Source organism: Phocoena sinus, chromosome 17, assembly GCF_008692025.1.
Source record: "Phocoena sinus isolate mPhoSin1 chromosome 17, mPhoSin1.pri, whole genome shotgun sequence".
In the NCBI taxonomy this organism is placed as follows: Eukaryota; Metazoa; Chordata; class Mammalia; order Artiodactyla; family Phocoenidae; genus Phocoena; species Phocoena sinus.
The window spans coordinates 72209070-72236451 of record NC_045779.1 but is presented as its reverse complement, the minus strand read 5'-3'; the positions used below and the strand labels follow the sequence as shown (position 1 = coordinate 72236451).

The 27382-nt window shown below is 48.5% G+C and overlaps 1 protein-coding gene across 8 annotated transcripts in view; it reads left to right on the top strand.

Moving 5' to 3' along the window:
- The window catches only part of ZFAT (zinc finger and AT-hook domain containing), a 188946-nt gene that overhangs the window by 66083 nt on the left and 95481 nt on the right, over nt 1-27382 (top strand). For all 8 annotated transcript variants that reach the window (XR_004346469.1, XM_032610134.1, XM_032610135.1 and 5 more), the window contains exons 4-10: nt 3585-3773; nt 5735-5885; nt 11036-12462; nt 13271-13503; nt 22699-22786; nt 24838-24987; nt 26670-26843. Coding sequence is in view for 7 of the 8 variants with exons in the window: in XM_032610134.1 (XP_032466025.1) it covers nt 3585-3773; nt 5735-5885; nt 11036-12462; nt 13271-13503; nt 22699-22786; nt 24838-24987; nt 26670-26843 (2412 nt within the window). In the remaining variant the exon portion in view is untranslated. The remainder of the gene's footprint in view (nt 1-3584; nt 3774-5734; nt 5886-11035; nt 12463-13270; nt 13504-22698; nt 22787-24837; nt 24988-26669; nt 26844-27382) is intronic.

Below are 27382 nucleotides of genomic sequence, written 5' to 3'. Positions count from 1 at the left end.
AGAGCCCCACTGGCATTTGCTACGGGGAGAATCAGAGCCCACACGGGCACGGAGGGTGCTGGTGGCTGCCCAGGAGGTGGAAGGTGCATCTTCTCCTGTTGCCCGCTGTCTTACTCCGCGTTTTCGTTTACTGTCTCTTACTGCCCACCCCTCCACCTCCTTTCTCCTGCCGTCCTCCTTACATAGCAGCTCCATCTCCCTGTTGGGAGGGTCTCAGAATTCAGAGATGCAGAGCTTGTCTGATTTGACCCCCCATGTGGTTCAGTCTTTCTCACAGCATCACGATTGCTATGTGAAGCTCCTCGAAAACCCTCCTGAGAAACGCATCTCTAAAGCCACCCCTCCCTCGTTGGGTGGCTCTGACTGCTGGAAATTTCTTCCTCTGGTGAAGTCTGTTGCTGACCTCTGCCCGTTGGTCCTAGCTTCACCTTTTTGAGCACAACAGAGCAGGTCTGCAGTGTGTTCTAGGTTAGGTCCTCTGCTATCGGTCTGCGTCAGGCTCAATAAAATAACAAGAAGACACAGACCCAATTTCCTGGAGGTCACAGCACAGATGAGGCATCCAAACAGATAATTGCAAAGCAGTGTGGGAAATCCGACCATTGATAATGTTGATTTCTTGGTGTGTGTGTGTGTGTGTGTGTGTGTGTGTGTGTGTGTGTGGTGTGTTTGTGTGTAAATCTGAACTGCCTTTGTCATCTGGACGAGCAGGGGCCTGTGGATTGGGTGTTAGATGTTACGTGGACCTGCATGCAGTTCCAGGGGCTGTAGTTCAGTATAGTTGGAGCCTGAAGGGGTGAGCAGATGAGTACACGTGGGTGCGTACTTGGGGATCTTGGCCTTGAGGGTGCAGGGGTCGTGGGAGAGATGATTGATGGCGAATCTTGGAGGACTTTATCTAGCACTTTCTGCTTATGGAGATGGGAGGGAAGCCATTGAAGAGTTTTAAGCAGGGGAGTGACAGGGTCAGATTTGGGTTTTAAAAACGATTCACTCTCTGGTCAAGATGGAAAATGGTTTGGAGAGTGTGTTAGTCGAGATACTTTCAGTAGAGGCATCAATTAGAAATGAATTGGAAAGTGGGAATGTCCATTCTCCCATGTCACAGATGCATGGGGATCGGCGGTTCCAGGGTCGGGTCGGGTCGGGTCGGGGGGGTGCAGATGTACCATTGCCATCCCAGGGTCCATCCTTCATTCCGGACCCTCAAGGTGTCGACCTGGGCTTTCCCTTGATCTCTTGTAGGTTCTGGGTGGTTGCCTCAGTTCCAGGCAGTGGACATAGTGATGCCCAGTGAAGGAGAGGTTTTCTTAGGGAAGGAAACCATTCCCAGAAGCCCTTGGCAACCTTCATCCCAGACCCTGTTGGCCACGCTGGGGTCCTGGAGTTCCCGCTGCCAGAATGGCTGGAGAGGCTTCCTCGTTGTCCTGGGGACCAGGCAGGGTGGCTGAAGCAAGGACACGAATAGGAGCTGTGGTAATAGTTGGGCTGAGAGACCAGAGTCCCATCCAGTCTCCTCATCTCCACCTGGGTCAACTCCCATGTCTTTAGCGGGTTTCAGTCTTCCAGACTTTCTTCCACTCCTGTCCACCATCCTCGTGCACCCAGTTCTGCAGCGTATTCTTAACGTACGATGCATAAAGCTGAGTCCAGACATGGTCAATCCAGTGCAGAGTGTGGGGAGTGTAACCACGATCGCTTCAGCTACTTGGTGGTCATGCCGGCTGACATCATGGGTATGCTCTCGGCTTTTGTAGTTGATTCATGATGTAAACCCAGATTCAGCTTATGGCAAGCTCTAATTCTTGCTTTTTTTTTTTTTTTTAATGTAAACGTTATCTATTCCTGCTGTGTCATCCACGTGTTGAATTGTAATCTGTGGTGAATTCTTTTATAAAGTAAAGCGTCATTTTTAAAAGCAAGAAGTCCTGTAGTATGTTTCTACCTCTTTATAGCATCCAGTATATTCTATAATTATTTATGCACACCTATCTCTTAAAACTGCCCGATGCAGATCAAAAAACAGAGAACATCAGGTAAGCATCGGCAGTGACTTTGGGGATACCATATTTTGCCCCATTCTTCAGCTTTTTAGGAGTCATTGTGTTCTTCAAGGGGTGGATGTATGTAACCGTCTTGACTTTTCCCTTTGGCCTTGCAGAGTACACTCTGAATCATGATCTCATTTACTAATATTTCTTTTCAGTTTGCTGTTACCATGTTTGGTGCTGACACTAATTATATGACTAAAGACCTTTTTCCAGCAGTTAAAAAAAACCCATGACTGTTTCTACCAGATCTAAAAATGTTCAAGCACCTGGATGATTGGGACAAGTGCGAAAAGACTCTCATTTATAGAACACAGAAAATTGTTTGTTTCAATCCACCTGCCCCATTAGCCAGGTTTTTTCCTGGCCTCGTCTTGCGAGAGATTTCCTTCAGCCAGCATGCCGTCCTAGGAGCTTGCACTTCTCCATTTTCTGTCTTCCTTCAGGCGTCCATCGGTGGGTTTCTGTGTGGGTCCGGCTGTGGGCAACTTAAATCACGGGAAGCACAAGCTTCCTGAGTTGCCTCAGGCTGTCTCCCTCTGGTTTCTCCCTTTTCTCCGGCTTCTGCTTTATTACTTCCTGGTTCTGACTTCACCTCCCTGACAACCCCTATTCCAGCGCTTTCCAAGCCTGCACCATGTGCCTGTCCCGTGACCATCCACCCACCCCGTGTTCATCTCTAACGCAGGGCCGTGCCGAGTGGGTCCTGTCTCTTTGTTAGAATGTTCTGAAGAAGTAGTTCTTGGGCAGGCTACTGCAGGTTTGTGGCTGTGATTCTTGGAAAGAGACAACTCCTGTCCTTTCCTTCCCCGTATTTCCTTCTCACTTAGGAATTGGGAATAGCACGCACTCCTTTATGCTTCACTTTGATATGAAGTGTTTCTTACCCCTCAGGCTGCAGGGCTTTCTAGAGCAGGGTCTGGGTCTGTGCCCTGTCAGTCTTCTTTAGGTTACTTTTAAAAATTTATTTATTTTGTAGCTAAGCTTGTTTTCTTTTTTTCTTTAAACATCTTTATTGGAGTATAATTGCTTTACAATGGTGTGTTAGTTTCTGCTGTATAACAAAACCCTGTCAGCCTTTATATCCACCATGCCTGGCACATGGAAGGCACCTACTAACTGGAAGATGAGTAACTGAACGACTTCTTCTTAGGCTGTAAATCTAAAGAAGACCATGTCTTCTCCGCAGTGTTGATTGATGATAGATGACTCTGTGGGCTGGTTGGCTTCATGACAACAAGATGAGTGGCTCTGCCTGCCCTGTCAGCTGTATCCTCCATGCCCATGTGGTGGCCTGTGGCAGGGCCTGTGGCAATAAATATCAATGATATTTATTGAATCACGTGAAAGACTGAAGAAGCAAAGATGCTGCCCGAAGTGGTAAAGGGGCCTGCATGGCACCGTGGACCAGTGTCTGTATCACATATGTATGTTTCCTTTACTGTCGTCCCGTAAAAGGGTTGGGGTTGTGTGCACTCCCTGACTCCATCACTGACATAGGAGGATATTCTATGCATCTTGCTATTTGCCCCTTAGGTAACGAATCTGACCTTGAACTGGAGAGGAAGTATAAGGAAGATGATCGAGAAAAGGCCCCGAAGAGACTGCGGACTCAGAGAGTGGAGAAAGTCCAGAAGGTCTGCTCGGGAAAAGAGGCCGCGCAGATCTCCGGAGCCAAGAAGCCCATCATAAGTGTGGTTTTAACGGCTCACGAAGTGATTCCAGGTGAGCAAAACAAGCGGGAGGGGACAGAATGCGACTCTCTGGGCGGGGCCGTGCCGCAGGCAGCCAGACAGCTGGGGCTGTGATCCTGAGCGGCTTCATCACTGTCGGGCTCTCCACCGAATTACCCAGTACCTTGGGATGATGGCTGACCTGTCACTGCCCAGGGCTGTGGTGGACGAGCGTGTCCAGAGGAAAGGGAGTGAGGGCTGCCCCTGCTGCTGCCCCCGCCACCTCTGCAGCCACGACCTGTCCTTGTCGTTTGAGTGGCCGCTCACAGGAGCAGTGGCCAAGGAGAGTGTCTTTTTCTTTGCCCCCTCACCAGCCCCTCTCCTGGATGTCCTCCCCACCCTTACCGCCCCATCCTACGTGTAAGACCACTCGCACCACACGGAGGTTGGCAGCTTCTCCAAAACCCTCCACCTCAATTTTTTTTTCCTTTTTTTGGATTTTTTAGTGGGTTCATCATATATTGTATGATACTAGAAATTCCTGTCTCCTCTTCCTTAAACATAAAGTAGCCAGTGGATTTCTTATGCTACCCTTTTTAAAAAAGGTCTCTTCTAGGAAAGGATACTTTAGACAAAAAGCAGTATGATAGTAGATTCCAAAGTATAATAATGGGTTTTTTCCTATCCATTTGAGGTGATAGCTGTTAAATAAAATTTTGAAAAATCAAGTTTAGGATTTTGAGGACAGCTAGAGCCTTTTTAAACATCTTTTTTCAGTGCTAATAGTATTGATAACTGATTATTTAAAATGAAAACGCTGAATAAATGCCTCTTGATACTTCAGTGCAGGGTAAGGTAATCAGCAGAGAAAAAGCCGTATAAGATTATGTGACTAGAAGTTGTTTCTGGAAAGTCACTTTGTCTGCCCCACCCTACTTCAGAGAAGTGTTATTCTGGGAAATGGAAATGCCAGGAGAGAGCTTCCTGTGTTTAGCTGTCTCTAGAGAAAGTTTCTATAATGATTTCTTAAGAATTGATGGTAGTATTCTGAGATTTCTGTAAGGTGGGGGGTGAAAAGTGGTTAATTTCCTTTGCTGTTCCAGAAACGAGAGGTAGATTTTGGAGCCTTTCTTTAGTGCACTTGATATATAACATGCGTGTGCATGTACCCTCGTGCACACATGCTGCTGTAAACGGTCTTTGATCGTTTCACATCCTGAACTTGCACGAATAAAGGTAACCTTTGAGTTTTCCACTCCAGACCTTTCATTTCACAGGGTGGACACAGAGGTCTGGAGGCGGGAGGGTGATGTCATATTTGGGACCAGATCCCAGGCAGCTTAGATTCCTGTTCACAGTTGATTCCACTGCTCCATTCTGTCTTGACGCTGTTTTACATTTGCGTAAAGTTTAACACATGTGGATCTATGTGAAATCTTGCAGGAAGCATATATGTGTATATGGATCTATTTTTTTTTTTTTTTTTTTTTTTTTTTTATGCGTTACGCGGGCCTCTCACTGTTGTGGCCTCTCCCGTTGCGGAGGACAGGCTCCGGACGCGCAGGCCCAGCGGCCATGGCCCACGGGCCCAGCCGCTCCGCGGCATGTGGGATCCTCCCAGACCGGGGCACGAACCCGTGTCCCCTGCATCGGCAGGCGGACTCTCAACCACTGCGCCACCAGGGAAGCCCTGGATCTATTTTTTTGTTTTTTAATAAGGAGATCAAGTGAAAATGTATCTCAGAAGAAGGTTTTGATTATTGGAAAACTTGCCCTTTCCCCCCAAACATACACATGTACACACACACATACACACACTTACACACACATGCGTACACATATACAAACACACAAGTTAAAGGTGTGAACTGAAGGAAAACTAGTCCCTTGCATGGGTGCCACACAGTAAAGAAATACGCTTCCCAGGCTCCGTCCCCTGCTCTGGGGGCAGGGGGGTGGTCAGGGCCCTCACGGCGCCTCTTTAATACGTGGTGCGTTGTGCCTCCATCTCAGGTGCTACCAAGATTGTTCCGGTGGAGGCTGGGCCCCCGGAAGCAGGAGCCGCAGACCCCGAGGCCGCGGTGGCCGACCTGGCGCCCCGGAGAGGGTACCAGGAGTACGCCATCCAGCAGACACCCTATGAGCAGCCCATGAAGTCGAGCAGGTAAAGCGTTCTGTTCTGTGCGACTCCAGCCACCGCTGCAGAGGGCGAGAGATGGGCGTGTTAGCTTATCAGGACACTGTGTGCAAACCCATCTATGAAGGGTTTCGGTTTCTTGACTGAACCTGAGAACTAGCCCCTCCACTATGGCCCTAGAGTGCTGGCTGAGCCCAAGCAGCCTCTGTGTGATGCGTGGCAGATCAGCAAGCATGCTCGGGAAACGCAGCGCCTCGGCTTAAGGAAGGTGGAGCGTTCTGCTTAAGGCAGATGTATGCTTCATCTGAATAAAAAGAGGCATGAACAAGGCCTTACTTAGTAAGTTAGTTGATTTTCATAGCTCCACAATTTATAATGAAAAAGAAAATCTCTCTTTCCCCCCTACTTTCAAAAGTAGCATAAGCATCCTGTAGACGGTTCCAACATCCATGTGATGTGCAGTTACAGTAACCCACAGCGCCTCTTCTGGTCGTGGTCACTACTACAGGCATCGTGGTTCACAGGCCACCATAAGTTTTTCATGATATACTAAAATATAGCACTCTAATTTTGTTATGTTTTTTCCTAGCATAAAATACCAAAGGCACTGTTATCAACCTATTTTTTTAAACTTACCACACCTTGACTTTTTCCTTTTCAGTACATATTTTTTTTAAGTGTGTTTGCTGTCACGTAGATGCACTAGTTTATATATAGCCAGTTTTTGCTTGACGGACAAGGTTTTGGTTCCTCCCTCTTTCAATACTTCTTCAAGATTTCCTGTGAGATAAATTGCTAGAATTGAAATTGCCCTATTAAAGGATACGAGTGCTTAAAACTTGAATCGACACTGAAAACTGTCCTCCAAATACATTGGGTGAGTCGATGTCCCAGAGGGGACTAGCCTGCATGTCCCCCCACCCTCCCCATGGTCACCAGCTCAGCTGTGATACGTACCTGCTGATGTAGATCAGCAAACTCTCATCACCTGAGTTCTGTACACATTTTCCCAGCTGAGGGGAAAGACAAAACGCCAGTGCAAGTGGGCTCCCTCTGTTTCTGGAAGAGGGGAAATGAGGTGTTCTTGATGAGGGCGTAAGCTCTAGCACCAGGCAGACCTGGGTTGGCTCTAGGCCCTTCTACTGGACTTCAGCCCAACAGATTAAACACCTTCTATGTGCCAGGCACTGGGGATGTGAGAGAGATTAGGACAGACACGGCCACTGCCTGGATGAGGCTCTGCTGTGAATGGACACAAATGCTTTTGCCTCTGAGCCTCTCTTACACCGGCCACAAGACTGTCCAGTAGAATCTGACTTAGTTTAGTGGTGGGAATAAATGATACCATATATGGAAAGTGCTCTTGTTGAATTATAACATCATGTCATCTGGGTGTTTCATTAATCTGTAGCCTCACTCCTCTCTTCTTGCAAATGGGGGCAACTGAATTAATCGATAAAGCTGTAAAAATATGCACTCCTTTGGCAACACTGAAATGGAATTAATTTTGAGGATCTTTCTTGTCTCAACGCAGGTTGATCTGTAGACCTTTGTTAATTATCTTCATAATATTTCAGGGTCTGTTGGGGAGGGTTTCAGTTCAATGCTAATCTAGTTACAGGTAAATATACTCTGTATTTAATCAGTAGATTGAGGCTGTATTCCTGTTGTCAAGCATTCTATTAATATTTTATAGTCTAAATTGTAAAACAGTTACAAAAGAGGCTTTTCGTGTGACGAAAGTCCAGAAATCTATAAGGAAAAATATTATTTGTAATCTCACTACCCTAGGATAAGCACTGTTAATATTTTTAATGTTCCCTAAGATGAGCAGTTAATATTTTTAATGTTATTTCCTTCCAGCCTTTTTTCAGCCCATATATTTTATAAAATCGGGTTTATATTTGTTTTTTTTTTTTTGCGGTACGCGGGCCTCTCACTATTGTGGCTTCTCCCGTTGTGGAGCACAGGCTCCAGACACGCAGGCTCAGGGGCCATGGCTCACGGGCCCAGCCACTCCGCGGCATGTGGGATCTTCCCAGACCGGGGCACAAACCCGTGTCCCCTGCATCGGCAGGTGGACTCTCAACCACTGCGCCACCAGGGAAGCCCTCGGGTTTATATTTTATGTGCAGTTTTGTATCCTGCTTTTAATACTTAATCCCATTATACTTACTTTCCTTTGTTACTCAAATTATTCACAAACACTGTTTTGTAGTGACATGTTGTAGCATCGTGATCCACGACTCAGCTTTCCACATTGCAGCCAGTGAGCTCTTTGTAAAATGCCCATTTGATTGTACCCTTTAAGGCTTCACATTGCTGTTAGGAGAACTTGGCCTACAGGGTCTTCCACGGCTGCCACCTCTCCAGCCTGGTCCCCCTCTTGTGCTCCCTCTGGTTCTCTGGGCTGCAGCATCTGCTCCAGCTATCCGGGTCCTTTTTATTTCCTTGATCTCTCCTGCACGTGCCTCTTCCTCATACTGGGTACCTCTCCTCCCCCTCACTTGGTTAACTCCTGTTCATATTTCAGCTGTCTGCTCAAATGTCCAGTCTTCAGGGCGGCCTTCCCTGTCCCCCAGACAGATCAGTCCGCCTTGACCTGGGGTCCTAGAGCATCCTGCCTTTTTCCATCACAGGGAGCTGGTGGTCCTTATCTGCTCATTTATATGGTTACCCGGCTGGCCCACCACTTACTATAGAAGGTGCACTACAAGGGAGCATGAGTTGTGTTTGTTTTTGTGCCCATTGTGTCCCCAGTGCCTGGAATAGTTTTTTGAAAGAATGAATGAATGAATGAGTGAGTTAAAAAAAAAAGAAATGTCCAAACTAGTTCCCTACGTTGGAACCTTCAAGCAGCTTCTACTCTTAAACTATTGTGAAAACTCATGCAATGAGCACCTTTGCTTGAATTTCGTATTCTTTCTTTCGCTAGATTCCCAGCAGTGGAATAACCGGATCAAGGGGTCTGATCTTTTAAAGCTCTGGCTGAATGCTTTCTAAGATGCAGTGGGAGAGAGTGCCTCTCTCAATGAATAGGGGACATTCGGAGTGAAATAATGTGGTAGGAATCACCCGACATCGCAGCTCTGTGCCTCAGCCCATGGGTGCAGGCTTGCGCTTGAGAGTCTGGTGCCGGCGGCTTGGCCACTTCTTCCGATTCATCACCCTTGGTGGGAGGCAGCACTGAGGGCTTGACCAGGTATTCGGGTAATAATATGAAAAAATCAGAGTCAGAGATGCTCCTAAGACCATTTAGACCTTGCATTAGAGAAGGAAATACTGTGACTTGTTTAATTAATGCTGTGAATCCAGAGTTTCTTCCTCCAGTAAAATGATCGCCTTCTGGGTATGTTTGTCATTTAAGAAAGGTCCAAATTAGTTTCCTTAAATTAGCCTTGGGTTTAGCGTGCAGGCATAGTACTGACTTTCAGATTTGAATGTTTTAATTACAGCATGGGACTTCTACCCTCTGGTGTTTATGGACCGCAGTCTGCTTAAATATTTTTCATTTAAAACATAAGGTAACCTGTGTTGGTCAAACACAGTTGTATGGATAGTTCCATAAATATAGACTTAACAGTTACAGTGGGTACAGCTTAATGGTGTCTGATTAATGGCACTAAATGATCGTCAGTGTTTCTGAGGACCTACCTGGATAACCTAGGCAGAATCCCGAGGGAGCAGTTATGGAGAGAGGAAGCCTCACCCGCCTCACAGGAGGTCTTCTCCGCGTGTATGGTCCCACCGGCGAGGGGGTTTGGTGTTCACAGTGTTTCCAGGCAGTAGGAGGATGTGGAAGAATGTGCAGGTTCTAGTCTGCTTGGGTTCAAATCCTGGCTTCACCACTTACTAACTGTATGACCTTGGGTTATACTCAGTTTTCTCACCTGTAAAATGGGCATAATGATAGGGTTGAAATTAAATACTTAGCAAAGAGTTTTGAGTATTGTAAGTACCCAGTAATTGTTAGCCGTGATTACTATTACCGTCTCATTCAGCATCCACGTCGCCGTATTGAGAGAGAAAGGACCCGTGAGGCAGACCAGGCTTTCATTCTCTATCGCATACACAAAATCTAACACAGTGCTCGAAACGCACAGGCGAGTGGTAATAAAATGGCAATCACTTATTAATTAATGATATCTGAGTTTAACAAATGGCAGTTGAACAACCTAATTTTCCCTGTCTGAGTTCTGAACCAGACATGCTGGAGGAGGAAGAAGACGGGGGCTCATACGTCAGGCCCATGACTGGTGGAGCCATGGGAGAAGGGAGCCTGGGGCAGGTCACATTGAGCTCCCGCTGGCTGTTCTGCACGTCTGCCTCCCCCCACCTCGGTCCTTGACTGCCGCCGCCAGACTCTCCTGGCTAAGCGCCTACCGTGTCACGTGCTGTCCACAGGCAGACGCCTTCTCACCAGAAAGGCAGGAGTGAGCACGGCTGTGGAGGCTTGGTCCTGTTCTAAAGTCCCTGCTCAGATACGCCAGTTCCCTTTTCCTGGGGAGAAGTGAGGATGTGGAAAAAGGCCAGGGCTCTTTCACGAAAGAGTGGCCCTCACATGGAAACTTGCAGCAGAGAGAAAGAGTGTTACCCTGACAGTTGATGGAATGAATAGGCGAATCTGGATGATCAAAACTATTGAACAAACCCAAGCAGGTCGTATCTAGTTTCATGGAGCAGACTGAGTTCATTCCATTAAGACTGGTCCTGTTAGAATACCTCGGAATTCGTCCGGGTCAGCTTTGGAGCACCGCTGGCTGCTGTGTGCCTAGCAAATGACACATCCCTCTGCCTTTCTTGCCTCCCTCTTCCTTATTCTGCATCCCTCAACTCAGGCATCTCCTCTGCCCAACTACCTTCATCTGTGTTGGAGGGCGCCTTCTCCTTTGCCCGCACGTGCACCTGTCGCCACTCGCACACTGTCCTGCAGCCGTGTGCAGACCTGCCTCCTGTCTCCCAGCGCCAGGGCAGCAGGGGCCCGGTCTTCCTCTCCGTGTGCGCCTGGTCCGCTCTACGTCTTCCCGTCCTGTTTGTTGATGAATGAATGCATGCGTCCGTCCTCAGCCCCTTTTAGCTCACTTTTAAGCCTTCGGTGTTCGGCAGCCGGAAGGAAGTAGGGGTCATCAGGAAGGTGCCGGATCTCCACCCGTAATGGTGCTGTCTTCTGTTTCTAGGCTCGGGCCCACCCAGCTCAAGATCTTCACCTGTGAGTACTGCAACAAGGTCTTCAAGTTCAAGCACTCGCTGCAGGCCCACCTGCGGATCCACACCAACGAGAAGCCGTACAAGTGCCCCCAGTGCAGCTACGCCAGCGCCATCAAGGCCAACCTCAACGTGCACCTGCGCAAGCACACGGGCGAGAAGTTCGCCTGCGACTGCTGTTCCTTCACCTGCCTGAGCAAGGGCCACCTCAAGGTGCACGTGGAGCGCGTGCACAAGAAGATCAAGCAGCACTGCCGCTTCTGCAAGAAGAAGTACTCGGATGTCAAGAACCTCATCAAGCACATCCGCGACGCACACGACCCGCAGGACAAGAAGGTCCAGGAGGCCCTGGACGAGCTCTGCCTGATGACGAGGGAGGGCAAGCGGCAGCTGCTCTACGACTGCCACATCTGCGAGCGCAAGTTCAAGAACGAGCTGGACCGCGACCGTCACATGCTGGTGCATGGCGACAAGTGGCCCTTCGCCTGCGAGCTCTGCGGCCATGGGGCCACCAAGTACCAGGCGCTGGAGCTGCACGTCAGGAAGCACCCGTTCGTGTACGTCTGCGCCCTCTGCCTCAAGAAGTTCGTCAGCTCCATCCGCCTGCGCGCCCACATCAAGGAGGCGCACGGGGCCGCCCAGGAGACCCTGGTCTTCACCAGCTCCATCAACCAGAGCTTCTGCCTCCTGGGGCCCGGCGGGGACATCCAGCAGGAGGCCCTGGGCGGGCAGCTGCAGCTGGCGGAAGAGGAGTTTGTGTTCCAGGGGGTGAACGCACCCAAGGAGGCGGCCGGCGCTGGGGACGCTCGTCCCGAGGAGGGGTCCGAGGCCCCAACAGAGGTGCCCGCCGCGCCTGTGTGCTCGGCCGCCGCCCAGGCAGACAGCGCCGCCCCAGCACCCTGCGAGCTGGCGGCCTCCGCGGTGTCCTCCGACCTTCGTCGGTACGCGGTGGTTTCCGATGAGTTCCTGTTGAAGAGTGATCCCTCCTCTGCCGAGGCTCTGGCTGTTCCGGAGAAGACCTTGCACACCCAGCAGGGAGGCTCCAGTCCAGCTCAGGGCCAGGACGTCGCACCACTGCTGTCCAAGGCCAAAGGCGCCGCAGCAAACCCGGAAGCCCAGGGCGCCGAGAGCCCCCCGGCTGAAGGGCAGCAAGCGGCTGCCCCCCCATCCGATGGCCCAGATCCCGGCAGGGGTCTCAGGGCAAACCCAGCCGAGGCCTCAGACCCTCCTCCGGGAGCTGCTGGGAGGGACGCGGCCCAGTGCCGGCCCCTCCCCGAGCACCGGGCGGGCATCACTGCGTTCATGAAGATCCTGGACAGTTTACAGAAGAGGCGCATGAATACCGGCCTGTGCGAGAGGATCCGGAAGGTGTATGGCGACCTGGAGTGCGAATACTGTGGTAAGGGGGGCGCCGGGGCGCGAGGCTGGGGCCTGTCTTCCCAGCAGCCCCTCCCGTCCCCGCCTGGCTATGGGTCACCTGGTGTTTGAGTTGAGCTCGTGTCTCTTTGCACAGAACGCCTTCTAAGTGAGCTAGCCGTCATTCGTAGATAGTGATGTGCACAGTGGTGCATGCAGTTTAGCTCGTGAAGCCTGTGAAGGCAGCCAGGACGGCGGGACAGCTAACCGTGCTGGCTCCGTCAGGCGTGCAGGCGGACGCTTAGCCCACGGCCTCTGCCAGAACTTTAGCCAAGAAGCACCTTTCTTCTGGCACGTGACAAGTTTAAAGTCGAGCTTTAAGCTGCGGCCATGTCCTAGATGAGCAGAGAGAGATCACAGAAGTGGCTGCAGCTCTTTGTAGGGAGACCCCGAATGCAACCTCCCAGCTTGCCGTGAAAGCGTGGCCTCTGGTCTCCTGGAGAGCTGGCAGGACAGGATGTAGATGGCCCAGGTGTCAGCAGAGTTTAGAGCCTCGTTGATTTCACGCGTGTGCATAAAGGTAGTTGGCACCGTAATTGGTCCTCGATAAACATCCGTTTCCTCCTCTCCCAGCTGTGACACCATGCAGAAGTAGTAGGACCCTTAATATTTGCCACCTGCCACCTTTGAAAAGTCATGTCCAGCCAGAGATGTGGTGCAAAGTGTGAAGGGTAACCCGGACAAGCATGAGAGGGAGAGAAATATAGTAGTTAAAAAATAATACTAATTAAAAGAAATCAACTTCAGGATAAAAGAAACTTCCTTGTTCTCATGTGAAAATATTTTTTTAGGCAAACTTTTTTGGTACCAAGTGCATTTTGACATGCATGTCCGCACCCACACCCGGGAACATCTGTATTATTGCTCCCAGTGTCATTATTCTTCCATCACCAAAAACTGCCTTAAACGCCATGTAATTCAGAAACACAGTAACATCTTGCTGAAGTGTCCCACTGACGGCTGTGACTACTCGACTCCAGATAAATATAAGCTGCAGGCACATCTTAAAGTTCACACAGAGCTGGTAAGTAGCGCGCCCGAGCGGCAGCCCCGTCTCCCCTGGGTGCTCCCTGCTTCCTCACAGTGATGCATACGGAGGCGCCCGTGCTCCCCATGAGCCCAGTGTGTGGGCGTCTTCCCCGGAAAATGGGGAGGTCCTTCTCACGAAGCAGGCCCTCCACTTTACAAAGGCCTCCATCCCAGGGCTCCTGTCACAGGGACAGCCTCACATATGTTGGAAAAAAGGTTACATTGAATAAATTTGCTTTTCTGTGCAGATTTTTAAGCATCGGAGAAAGTCTGCAGAATAGGAGTAAAGCAGGGGTTTCTTAAATGATGTTTTAAATAACCCTTAATAACAGGGATGATAATAAGAATAGCCGCCACTAAAAGCTGTTGAGAGAGTGAGTTAGAGGATGCCTGTCAAGCGCTAAGTACGGTGTTCGGGTCACAGTGAGAGCGCAGTAAACGCTGATGATCACTGTTGTCGTATTACTGTGCTGTTTCTTGGAAAGTCTATGGAAGAATGTCTGTAAAGCACTTTAAAAAAAAGTGATATGTTAATTCAAGGTGCTGTTAATATTCATGGTGGCAAAATGTGTTTAATTCTCTGGTGGGTGTTGAACATGTGACACGAGTGAATGTTTATTTTAGCAAATGCTACTCTAACTTGAGAGGCTGACACCTGAAAGTGATTTGAGACTCTCCAAGTTATAAAGGAGGCGCACCTGGCCCCAGGTGTGGTTCTGCTTTAACTGCATTCCTTTCTAGGCCACAGACTGCGCACCGTGAGGCTTCAGAAACTTGATGCGCCGCCTCCGTTTTCTGGCCTAAAAATCACTAACGCTCCAGCAGTTTGTTACCAAGGGTGAAGTCAGGGTGTTTTGGGTTTCGTGGGTAGGTAAGAGCCTGCGCTTTGGGGTTGGATACCTGGATTCAGGTGTTGTCTCCAGTATCTGCACAGGCTGTGTGGTGCTGGACAAGTCACTTGTCCTTTCTGAGGCTTGGTAGCCTTCTATATAAAATGTATATTAAACAGTATATCAGCTTTGTACACACACACACGTATATATACACACATATGCACACACATCCACCCATGCAGTCTACACATGTGTACACACGTACCGCACACACCCCTGAACACATAACGCACATGTATGCACGTGTATGTCTTTGTGTATGTGTATGGGTCTCCTGGGTTATTGGGAGGTTAAAACGGAGTGCTCTAGGTAAAGAACCTGGCTCAGAGCTTGTATAGGTGACTGCGTGACAGCTGCTGTACGTCACTTGGTACCTCTTAGTTCCCGTTCTCCTCTCTCTCTCTCTCTCTCTCTCTCTCTGTGCGTGTGGGGCATGAGAAGTGTGCTATTCCTGTTTACTCACAGGCAGCACACGCATTTACCTGGGGCGTCGAATGACACGCGCTCTCCCTGAGGCAGGCGAACTGTGTTGCCGATGTGGGAAGAGAGCATTCTTTATGAAAACAGGTTCCAGTGTTTTGAGCTTAGACCGTATTTGTCTTTAGAGCCTGTCAGTTATGTCTGTGATGAAGCCACAGGCACCAAGGGGATGGTGACACGGTGGAAAGACCTCCCATTGTCTGTCATCACTTATTTCTCCTCCCTGAGTTCCTAGGCAACGACCCGTCTACTTTCTGTCTCCATGGATCTGCCCATTCTGGACGCTTCGTGTAAAAGGAGTCATAAAATATATATATATATATATATATATATATATGCAATAACGGTGTGCATACCGCACCCCACTTTCTCAAGGTGGTGGTGAGGCTCCAAGGAGAGAGCGCAAACGAGCTTTGTTATGTGAAGGTGCCTGAGGACGCTGGTCAAGCGTGGGGAGGCGTCTCTCCGGCAGGGAGCCCGGTGCCGTTCTGACCTGGGTCCAGTCCCCACGTCCGTGGGGGCCTTGGTTTCCTTGCCTGTGACCCAGAGAGATGGGGCCAGGTGTGCTGAAAGTCTGGTTGGGCTCTCACATTCCATCCAACACTTACCTCTTTGCAACACAGATTCCCATGTGGTGAAAAAACTAAGGAAATTTAAAGTAGAACGCATCCCCCTCTGTCCCTCCCCAAATGAGCCTATAGTCATGTCCATTCTGGTTGCACTAGGACGCCAGGATAATTTGGCTGCGTGCCCGTTTCTGTGACTCTCAACAACCGTTTCTTAGCTAAAGATACACCTAATGACTGGAAGGTGTGTGTACATTTAATGTAGCTTCTTCCCATCACCTCCGCCCTCCCATTAGTAGCCAGATGGCGTGACTTGGAGTCAAGGATGTGTTGGCATCAAGGAAACGTGGGGACCTGGTCAAAGGAGTTAGTCAATGACTGGAGCAAACCCATTTTATTTACAGCACTGTGCGAACTTTGTGAAAGGGAGACTTGAGAAAACATGGTTTCTGTACAATAAAAGGCAGGCTTTGGGTTCTAGCATGTTAGAGTTAAGACCCCATATCCACCTCTGTGATCCTGGCCAAATTGCTTAGCTTCCCTAAGCCTCAGTTTTGTCATCTGTAAAATGGAGATATGGTACTCTCTCCGACCTCTCAGGATTGTGAGGATTAAACTAGAAATTAAGTATAGAACAGCCAGGTCAGTGTTTTTTCAGCCCTCAGGTCATGATCCATTATAGGGTTGTGAAATTAGTGGATTACAACCAGTTTATCTTAAAAATGAAATGGAATAGAATGAAATAGAAATGATCAGCACTATTTACCCATGACAAGGTAATAGGTATTGTTTTCTGAGACCTTTTGTCCTGTGTTTCAGTGTGTTTATATGCCACTGTGTGTGCGAGTATGTTCTGGGTGGTGATGTCTAATGGGTGACCTCCTGTGTAGGTCCCATTAAATAACTTTGTAAGTCAGTGACCCCGATGATGTAAGTTATGACATCCTGAATCAGAATTACCTGGGGGTACACGTTTTGAATGAGATTCCTGGCTCAGACCTCCACCATAATTTGGGGGGGTGGACCTGGGAACCTGTTGTTTAAATAAGTTCGCCCTGATACAGACATTTGACATAGCAGGAAGTCGAGCTTATGGTGTATGTTCAGGATATGTCAGTCTGTCCCCTTTGTCTCTGGCTCGTGTCCCTTCTCAGAAGATCTCTCAGGCACCCAGCGCTCAGGGCACTGTAGCAGTTACAAGTCCACACTTGGGAAGAGCGGGCACATTTTGGCATTCAGACTCCACCATCTGCAAGTGGTGTGGCTTCACGACCTAACCTCTCTGACCTCTCGTCTGGAAAGTGGGGTGGCAGTCCCCGCCTCTGGGGTTGCTGTGGGAAGTTAGTGAGATGACGATTGTGAGGGACCCAGCACAGGTCCAGGCGTGACGGGGAGGCCGGTCTACACCAGCTCCTCCTTTTTAGTAGTGGTGGCAGGAGGAGGGAGGAGGAATAGTAACAGCGGTGGTGGTGCTTCCATCCAGGGTGAGGTGGCCTTTCAACAAACGTTTAAAATTAATGCCTGTCTTCGAGAAGTGTGTAGACTGTATTTGGCTATAAAGGTAAATGTATTTATGAAATCTTACGTATCCTTGCTGGAAGTAAACTAAAATAATATATTGCCAACACAGAGAAGCAGATGGAGCGACCTCCAATATCTTTCTGGAAATAAATGGGTCTGTCTATAGTTTTTTTTTTAGAGTAGAGTAAAGTGGTATTCAGCTAAAGCAATTGGACAAAAGGTTTTTCCTTTCTAAGAGCTGCAAGAGTACGGTCTTTTCTTACGTGGTCGCAGACTGCCTGTTTCTGTGCTGCCCTGTTTGAGCATCTATCCGCAGTGCTGGGGACCTCTGGCAAGCGGAGTTTCCTGGGTCTGAAACAGCTGCCTGTTAGGAAGCCCGAGGCCGGAAGTGAGGGGCACGGCCTGCAAAGCAGAGCAGCGCTCAGCTGCGCTCAGTGGACAGGAAGAGCCTGGAGTTTAAATCCCATGTGGAGCACGTTTCTGGCTCTTTTCTAACTTGTTAAATTAGCCACGATGGAAGTGTCAGTTTTCCTGTCTGTCACACTTGCTCTGTGTCCCACGATGATCAGTGGCCTCTGTGTGCTGGTGGTTCTCACCACTTTATGAGCCCCTTGAGGGCAGGGCCAGAGTCTCCCACCTTTGTCCCCAGTGCTATGTCCGGCACAGCACAGGGGCCCCGGAAGTTTTGAGGAATAAATGAGTGAGTCCGTGGCCTTTTTATTCCTGAGAAATTGTTCAGAGTGGAATCTCCCACCTTATTTTTTTAACCTGATGTCAGATACTTTATAGGTGTACTTATGTGATCGTTAATACACTTGGTGGCAGGGTGGAGGTAGATTTGATATTTTCCACCCACCGCTGGTTTCAGGCTTGAGAATTGCCCTGTGGCTTCGGGGGCCGAGGAACCTGCCACAGAGGCGTAGGCCAAGGCGGGGTTCGTCCAGAGCTGCGAGCCGCGCTCGGAGCTTCAGCCCCGGAGCTGCTCCCGCCTCGCCTCCGCCCCACACCCCATGGCCACTGCCGTCTGCTGCCACCTGCCTTCTTTCAAAGAGTCCTGTGTGGCTTTGAAGGCCATTTCCATCAGAGCAAACAAACTGCGAGGGCTGGGCTCTTTTACCGCCATTACAGCGCGGGGCGCTCTCTCCTCCTCTGCCGAGAACTCTTTTCACCACTGTGCTTTTTAAGTTTGCTGTGTCAGTTTGGGTTTTCATCTCTGGTCGGGGACTGAGGTTTCTGCAAAAGAAATAAATGAGTCCTTAGAGTGCACCCTTCTCCAACACCCTGTCTCACTGCCTGCATCCTTCCGATGGTCTTCAAAGGCACCAAGAAGTGAGGGACCCTGATAAGCTCTAAGATAAATTGCTTTCAGACTATCAGAGATTAAAAGAAAAAAAATCAAATAGCAAGGGCTCAGGAGAGATCAGTGTAAACTCCTTCAAAGCCCTTCTGAATGCCTCCATCAGCTCTGATGATGAGGACACTGGGGCAGCCAGGGGTGGCGACAGGCCTCCTCCAGGGTGTGTGCTGCCCGGGACGTCTTTCAAAAGGGCGTGAGAGCACCAGTTCCTGCGTGCAGGTGCCAGGAGTGATGGGGTGACCTGGAAGGTCAAGGGCATAGGAGGTCACTGATGGGAGTACATTGACAAGCCTGGACCCTGTGATGTAGCCTGGGTGGAAGTCGGTGGCATCGGCCACTGCAAAACTGGGCAGAAAGTACGGAGATTTCCCTGTGTACCCACTATCGCCACACGTGCACAGCCTCCTGCACTCTTGACATCCCATACCTTAGCGCTACCTTTGTTACAGTCGATAAACCTACGTTGACACGTGAGTAACACCCAGAGTCCATAGTTTACATTGGGGTCCACTCTTGGTGCTGCACATATTTGGGATCTGGACAAATGTTTACTGATGCATACCCCTCATTATAGTACCCCACAGCGTAGTTTCACTGCCCTGAAAATCCTCCTTGCTCTTCCTGTCCACCCCTCTCTTCCCACTACTCCCTGGCTACCACGGATCCCTTTACTGTCGCCATCATTTTGCTGTTTTCAGAATGTCTTATAGTTGGAATCATATAATATGTAGCCTTTTCAGATTGGCTTTTTTTCTCCTAGTAATATGCATTTAAGTTTCTTTCACATCTTTTCATGGCTTGATAGCTCATTTCTTCTTAGCACCGAATAACAGTCCGTTGTTTGGTTGTACCACAATTTGTCCATTCATATACTGAAGGACATCTTGGTTGCTTTTAAGTTTTGGCAGTTATGAATAAAGCTGCTTCATCCGTGTGTAGGTTTTTGTGTGGACATAAGTTTTCAGTTCATTAGGATAGATACCAAGGAGTGCAATTGTTGGGTCATATGGTAAGAGTATTTCAGTTTTGAGAGAAACTGCCTTCCAAAGTGGCTGCACCATTTTGCATCCCCACCAGCAATGAATGAGAGTTTCCATTGCCCCACATCCTCACCGGCACTTGGTGTTGTCAGTGTTCTAGATTTGGATCATTCTGTAGGTATGTAATGGTACCTTGTCGTTTTGAGTTGCATTTCTCTGATGACATATGATGTGGAACATCTTTTCATATGCTTACTTGCCATTTGTATATCCACTTTGGTAGGGTGTCTGTTCAGGTCTTTGGCCTATTTCATCAGATGTAACTTTTGAAAATATTTTCTCTCAGTCTGTGGCTTGTTTTTTCATTCTCTTGACAGTGTCTTTCACGGAGCAGAAATTTTTAATTTTAATGGAGTCTAGTTTATCAATTCTTTTCTTTTTCAAGGGTAATGCCTTCGGGGTTATATCTAAAAAATCATTACCATACTCCAGGTCATCCAGGTTTTCTCCTGTGTGTTCTAGGAATTTTATAGTTTTGTATTTTGCATTTAGATCTGCGATCCATTATTAGTTAATATTTGTGGAAGGGTGTAAGGTTTTTGTCTAGGTTCGTTTTTTTTTTCTTTTGCATGTGCCTGTCCAGTTTCAGCATCATTTGTTGAGATAACTATCTTTTTTTTTTTTAATTAATTATTTATTTATTTTTGGCTGCGTTGGGTCTTCATTGTTCTGCGTGGGCTTTCTCTAGTTGCGGCGAGCGGGGGCTACTCTTCGTTGTGGTGTGCGGGTTTCTCGTTGCAGTGTCTTCTGTTGTTGCGGAGCGTGGGCTCTAGGCATGCAGGCTCAGTAGTTGTGGTGCACGGGCTTAGTTGCTCTGTGGCATGTGGGATCTTCCCAGACCAGGACTCAAACCCGTGTCCCCTGCGTGGGCAGGTGGATTCTTAACCACTGTTCTGCCAGGGAAGCCTGAGAAAACTATCTTTGATCCATTGTGTAGCATTTGCTCGTGTGTCAAAGATCCATTGACTGTATTTAAGAGAGTCTATTTCTGGACTCTGTTCTGTTCCATTTGATCTATTTGTCTGTTATTTCACCAGTATCACATACTCTTCATCACTGTAGCTTTATAGTAAGTCTAGAAGTTGAGTAATGTCAGTCCTCCAACTTTGTTCTTCTCCTCCAGTATTTTTTGTTGGCTTCTGGGTTTTTGCCTCTCCATATAAACTTTATAATCGGTTTGTCAGTACCCACAAAATAACTTGCTGAGGTTTTGATTGAGATTGCATTGAATCTGTAGATCAAATTGGGAAGAACTGACGTCTGACAACGATGAGTCTTCCTATCCTTGAACCTGGAATAGCTCTCCATTTATTTAGTTCTTTGATTCCCTTTATCAGTTTTGAAGTTTTCCTCATATAGATCTTGTACATATTTTGTTAGATTTATACCTAAGCACTGAATTTTTTGTGTGCTAATGTAAATAGTATTGTGTTTTTAATTTCAAATTCCACTTGTTCATTTCTAGTATATAGGAAAGCAATTGACTTTTGTATATTAACCTTGTGTCCTGTAACTTGCCATAATCGCTTGTTAGTTCCAGGAATGTTTTTGTCTGTTCTTTTAGAATTTCTACATAGGTGATTATGTCATCTGCAAACAAAGACAATTTTAATTTCTTCTTTCTCAATCTCTATATATTTTATTTCCTTTTCTTGTCTTATTGCATTAGCTAAGACTTCAGCTATGATGTTAAAACAGAGTGCTGGGAGGGGACATCCTTGCTTTGTTTCTAATCTTAGTGGGAAAGTCTCTGGTTTCTCACCATTAAGTATAATGTTAGCTATAGGTTGTTTGTAGATACTCTTTATCAAGTTGAGGAACTTCCCCTCTATTCCTGCTTTACTGAGATTGCTTATCATGAATAGGTATTGGATTTTGCCAAATTATTTTTCTGTCTCTATTGATATTATCATGTGGTTTTTATTTCTTCACCTGTTGATGTGATGGATTACATTAATTGATTTTAGAATGTTGAATCAACCTTGTACCTGGGATAAATCCCACTTGGTTGTGGTGTATAGTTCTTTTTAAACATTTTGGGTTTTATGTGCTAATATTTTGTCGAGAATATTTGCATCTATGTTCTTGAGAGATACTGGCTTGTAATTTTCTTCTCTTGGGGTGGGTTTGGGTATTTTCTCTCTCCCATGAAGACATGGTGTTCTCCCTCTTGCAGGTCTCTGTCTACATTTCCTCTTTTTAAAAAATTTTTTATTTTTCAACATCTTTATTGTAGTATAATTGCTTCACAATGGTGTGTTAGTTTCTGCTTTATAACAAAGTGAATCAGCTGTACATATACATGTATCCCCATATCCCCTCCTTCTTGCGTCTCCCTCCCACCCTCCCTACCTCACCCTTCTAGGTGGTCACAAAGCACTGAGCTGATCTCCCTGTGCTATGCGGCTGCTTCCCACTAGCTATCTGTTTTACATTTGGTAGTATATATAAGTCCGTGCCACTCAAGGACACTAGTCATATTGAATTAGGGCCTGCAAACTCATCTTAACTAATTACATCTGTAACGACCATATTTCCAAATAAGGTCATATTCTGAGGTACTGGGGGTTAGGACTTCAACACATGAATCTGTGGGGGCAGAATTTAACCCATAACACCCACCCTCTGAAGAACTGTCTTGTGAAACGGCATTACTCTGAGGGGAAAGGTGGATGAGCAATGGCGTGACCCTTCACAAGAGCTTCTTCCTAGTTGAGAACGTGGCGCTGCAGGCAGGTGGGTTGATGAGCCAGCAGATGCACAGAGCGAGCCCCTTACCTGCAGCCTGGGTGGGACGTGGCCTTGGAGTGGTCGGAGCCTGGGGTGGGCGTCCGTACCCTCGGGTTCCGACGCTGCCTCCTTCTCGCAGACCTGGGGCTCTTTGCCCTTGGTCTTGGTTTCTTAATCTGTAAAAGCGTAATAATGCCTGTCCTTCAAGAGTGGTCACGAGTCTCAATAAGATAACTTATATGAACCCCTCACACACACCATGCCTTGAGCACTGGAGGGCAGAATACGCGTCGGGCCGTGGAGCAGCCCTGGTCTGCATGGTAGACCTCGAGGCCAAGCCCCGCCCTCCCCTGGCCTGGCCACCTCCACAGGCCCGTTGTCTCTAAGGCCCGTCCCTCCCTCCTGAAATGCAGGTGAGGCCATTGCCCCACTGGCCTTGAGCTCCCCGGGCTGTGCGGGGCCAGCTGCGGGCTGCGTGCCAGGCGCTGGGAAAGGCGTGCTGTGCATCTAGCTGTGACGGTGATGGTGGTGGTGGTGGTATTTTTCCACAGAGCCTGAGTTTTAAACGAGACGGTCCATTGATTATGCTCTCTTTCTGTTAAGGACAAAAGGAGTTATTCTTGTCCTGTGTGTGAAAAGTCTTTTTCAGAAGACCGACTGATAAAGTCACATATCAAGACCAACCATCCCGGTAAGCTTATGCATCTTAGAGTGGGAGATTGATTTTAAGATGCTTATGTTTATTTTAAGACACAGCATTATATATCAACTGTATTAAATGGAAATATAAGAGGGAATAAAGATATGAGTAAATTCAAGGGCAAGAATTAACTGTTTTTTAAAGCTCAGGAGTTTATATAATTACGTGCTTCATTTTATCCTTTTATCTGGTCTTCAGATATGTCTGCCCCAGTCTCATGATTCCCCCCACCTTTTGTAAAAAATTTTTCTTAGAGTATAGTTGATTTACAATGTTCTGTTAGTTTCAGGTGTACAGCAAAGTGAGTCATTTATACATATACATATGTCCATCCTTTTTTTTTTTTTTTAGATTCTTTTCCCATATAGGCCATTACAGAGTATTGAGTAGAGTTCCCTGTGCTCCCTTCCCCTTTTAATAGTAACTGTGACTGCCTTTAGACGGCTCACTTACCCAGTGCAGACCCGACACATATTCTACTTCCTTGGCCCCATTGGTAGGTTCCTGAACCAAGTGATGGTTTACAAGGGGTGTAGGCTCCCTCCCAGGCTGAGGAACCCAGTGAGTTGGAGTGACCATCACCTTTGGTGTCCTCAAGCCCCAAACTCCCTGGGCATCACATGCCTTGTCACTTTTGTTCTCACTGCCTGGGACCCTGCTCCTTGGTTCTGCCCAGTCAATTCCTGGGTATTCTCGACATCCTCCCTCAGAGCCACCTTGGGGAGCCTTTGGTGGCCCCCCCTCCATGCGGACCGTCACGGTGCACTCACCCCTGTACTCTAGGCACTGGTATTCTCCCGCTGCCCAAGAGCCTTGAGGCAGGGCCGCCATCCTTAGCGGCTTGTCCCCAGACCCCCGGTGCCACATCGCTCGGGGCCCATGAGTGCAGATGTATGCTGTGTGTGCATAAATGGGGAACAGAGAAGCTAGGTCCGTGTCCCTTTTCTCTTTCTCTTACTTTGTGTCTGCTCCTCCTATTGGGGAACTGACCCACTGATTAAAGATGATACTGGAGAAAAATGAAGAAATAACGGAAGTGCGCTAACCCTCATGTTTCTTCTGGGATCGGGGAGCCTTGTGGCCTTCCTCCACGTGGGGACACGTGGGTTATGCGATTCTCTGACCGCCCAGTTCTGTCCTCCCCGTGTTAACCCACGTCCTGTGTAACCTGTGTCCAGTGTGGGCCAGGGATACCCATTTAACCCCTTCAACTTTTGCTTATTATTTTAAATTTTTTATTATGTAAAATTTCAAATGGGTACAAAATACACAGAATAATATAAAGAACAGGCAGGTACCCATAACTCGGCTTCCATAGTTGTCTACGTTTGGTCAAGCTGCTGGCAGAAACTGACCCCCACTTTTTTCCCTCAAATATTCTACAGTATATCCCAACATGATGTGATTTCCCCATAAAAAAGCTTCAGCCTGCATCTCCAACTAACAAGGACTTTTAAAATACAGAGCTAACACATCACCATTAAAACAGTATTAAAAAAAAAAATTAAAAAAAAAAAATTAAAAAAAAAATTAAAAAAAACAAAAAAACAAAACAGTATTAAAAGTAGTTTCTTATTATCAGTTAGTATTAGTCCATTTAAAGTTTCCTCAGTTGACAAAGACTTCCTTTTTACAGTTGGTTTGTTTGAATCGAGTTGTTATGTCACCTAAGTGTCTTGTGTTCTGCAGGACACCCCCAGCCCTGCTTTTTTCCCCATGACGTTAATTTGTTGGGGAAACTGAGTCTCTTTTCCTGAGTGGTTTCACATTCTGCCTTTGTCCTACTGTGGCCTCCTGATACTGCTTCTCCATCCCACACATTTTGTGTTAACAGAAATTTAGCTCTGAGACTCGCTTAGATTCTGGTTTGACTTTTTAGGCAGAAGTCCTATCACGTGACGCCACGAGGCACATGGTTAACTTGCCGCCTCAGAGCTGCTGGGGTTGCGCGGAGGTGCGGGTTCCGTCAGGAGGCTCACTGACGTCTGACTTGAACCACGGTTCTTTGGCTGCTTCTAGTTCTCATCCTGCTTTTCTTCTAGAGGTTTCCATGAGCACCATTTCCGAGGTTCTCGGGAGGAGGGTGCAGCTGAAGGGGCTCATTGGAAAGAGAGCCATGAAATGCCCGTACTGTGATTTCTATTTCATGAAGAATGGCTCAGACCTTCAGCGTCATATTTGGGCTCATGAAGGTGAGTATTCCTCCATCAAAATGGAGCCCCTTTGGGAATTCTTTAGGAGGAAGCTATATCTCCACATCCCCTGTGGTTAGAATTTCTTTAGTGTGCTGAGAAATGTGTCCGTCAGCCAGATTTAAAGCATTACTCAGCTGCAGTTGCGGTGTGCAGCGGTGTGCATTCTTCACGGCTCCGGTTGGAGCTGTAGTTAAGCCAATCACCACAACTCCTGGGCGGAAAGCAAGCTTCAGGAGAGCAGCAACCGCGCTGGCCTGGTCACGGTGGTAACTCTGGTGGCCGCCCCCGGGGCGCTGGTGGTGGTAGGCGGGGGGGTGGGGGTGGGGCAGTTGCTGGTGTCTCGGGTGAAGGAAGGCCAGGAAGACGGCGGAGTCCTCTGATTCCGGCTGGGGAAGACTGGGTGGAGACGAAGCCGGGCGAGGAGGAAGATAGGCCATGCCTTGGGGTGCTTGCCTGTGAAGGGAGATGTGGGCCGCGCTCTAGGACACTGGGCAGTTGGAGGTCAGGGTGCTGTTAGGGACGGCGGGGCTGTGCCTCTGCCCCTGGAAGAGGACGCTACTCTCCTGGTGACGAGGCTGGGAGGCTTGGGGCCAGGGAGGCCCCTTCCTGTGAGTTAGGAACCTGTGGTGCTGGTGGCAGGCAAGCAGGACGGCTCCACAGGGAGAAGGAATAAGTATTTTCTACCATCTGGGATCAAGCGAACGGTTCAGTAAAGAGAACAGTATCTGTTGGAGTAGGAACCTGGACACGGCAGGAGGAGCTGGGCCGAAGCTGAGGCTGGGAGCTGCTTTTTCATTGACCAGCATGCACACGCCTCCGCTCTGTGCCGCCGGGCACACCCCGCAGCCTCGTTAAAGCCTGGGCCTCCTCGACCACAAGGTCGCAGGTAGTACAGACGAGGGGTGGCCGTGCTGGGCTCACTGAAACGTGCCTGTCATACCCCGTGTTCAGGTGCAGGCACAGCTCCCCTCCCCCATCAGCGCGTCGCACCAGGTGGTAAGGGCTCTTTGCCGGTCCATTCCCTCTGGACAGGGAAGGCCGGGCCAGGGCTTCGCACCTTGAAATCAGCCCTCGGTGTTTACTACAGAGTAGGTACATGTCCGTGGAACAAAGGAGGAGTAGCCAAAGGGTAAGACGCCCCTGCAGTCGAGCCGTTAGCCCAACAGCGGCGACTAGCGTGGTAAAGCTCTGCTTATTTTGTGAACTGAGATACGCTCTCACGTGTGATCCTGCGCGCCTGGATCCTGGTGGCTTTTGCCAAGGCCCTTGGTTAATTTCTGTCACTTTAACTCAACTCAGGTGAGTAAACGTCTGCTGCTCCAAATGCTCGAGTCTGTGCCCTCAGAGGTTCCAGCCTGTGGGGCGAGGAGGTGTAAGCTACCCACTGTAAAGTGCTGTGAGCAGTGCAGCAGTAGTGACAGGTGGGATTTGGGTGCTCTGACGGGGAGGCAAGGAATTCTACTGCAGGCCCAGGAGGAAAGGGCATCCTAGTTGGAAGGTGTAGCACGGGTAGGAGTGTGGCCTGGGGAAGTGTGCGGCGTGTTTAGGGACCAGCATGCACTGCTTTATTCAAAATGGACGAGGAGACGTGTGTGTAGATATGTATACATATATGTTCCTTCTGATACACACACGTATACATGAATACACGTGTATATCTATTTTTTCTCCTCCGGTAGGTGTGAAGCCCTTCAAATGTTCTTTGTGTGAGTATGCAACTCGTAGCAAGAGTAACCTCAAGGCTCATATGAATCGTCATAGCACTGAGAAGACCCACCTATGTGACATGTGTGGCAAGAAATTCAAGTCAAAAGGGACATTGAAAAGTCACAAGCTCCTTCACACTGCTGACGGTGAGTGAGTGACCCCACAGGGAGCTTTTCCCCCTAAAAGTGTGGTTGGAATCTTACATCCCGAGTCCAGCGGAAACCGTGGCTGCACCTCGAGCAGGAAGGAGCCTCTGTCTTTGGAACTTCCGTTGCGAAGGAGAGCAGAGTGAGCTTGCCTGCTTCCGTGCTCAGTGCTGGAGCCGTGCTGACCCCACCAGTGCTTGCTAAACACTCGCTGTGTGTGTGTGTGTGTGTGTGTGTGTGTGTGTGTGTGCACTTGTTGGGGGTGGATGTGGAGGGGACGCTCCTTCAGGGAATAAGGCATCCTCAGGAGGCCTTGATCTGGAAGTTTCAGTCCTGTTCAGCCCTCCATCCCCGCCCGAGCCTGACGGTCCTGAGGGGTGGCCGTGACCACACCTGACTTGGTGCTTCAAGGGCATGCTCTTTATCATCCAGGCTACCTCAGGGTTCCCGTATTCAGTCCAAAATGAGACTCAGTCTAAAATACAAACAGCATTTGGGCAGGTTTGACCTTGATAAAGTACACCTAAGTGGATTTCAGG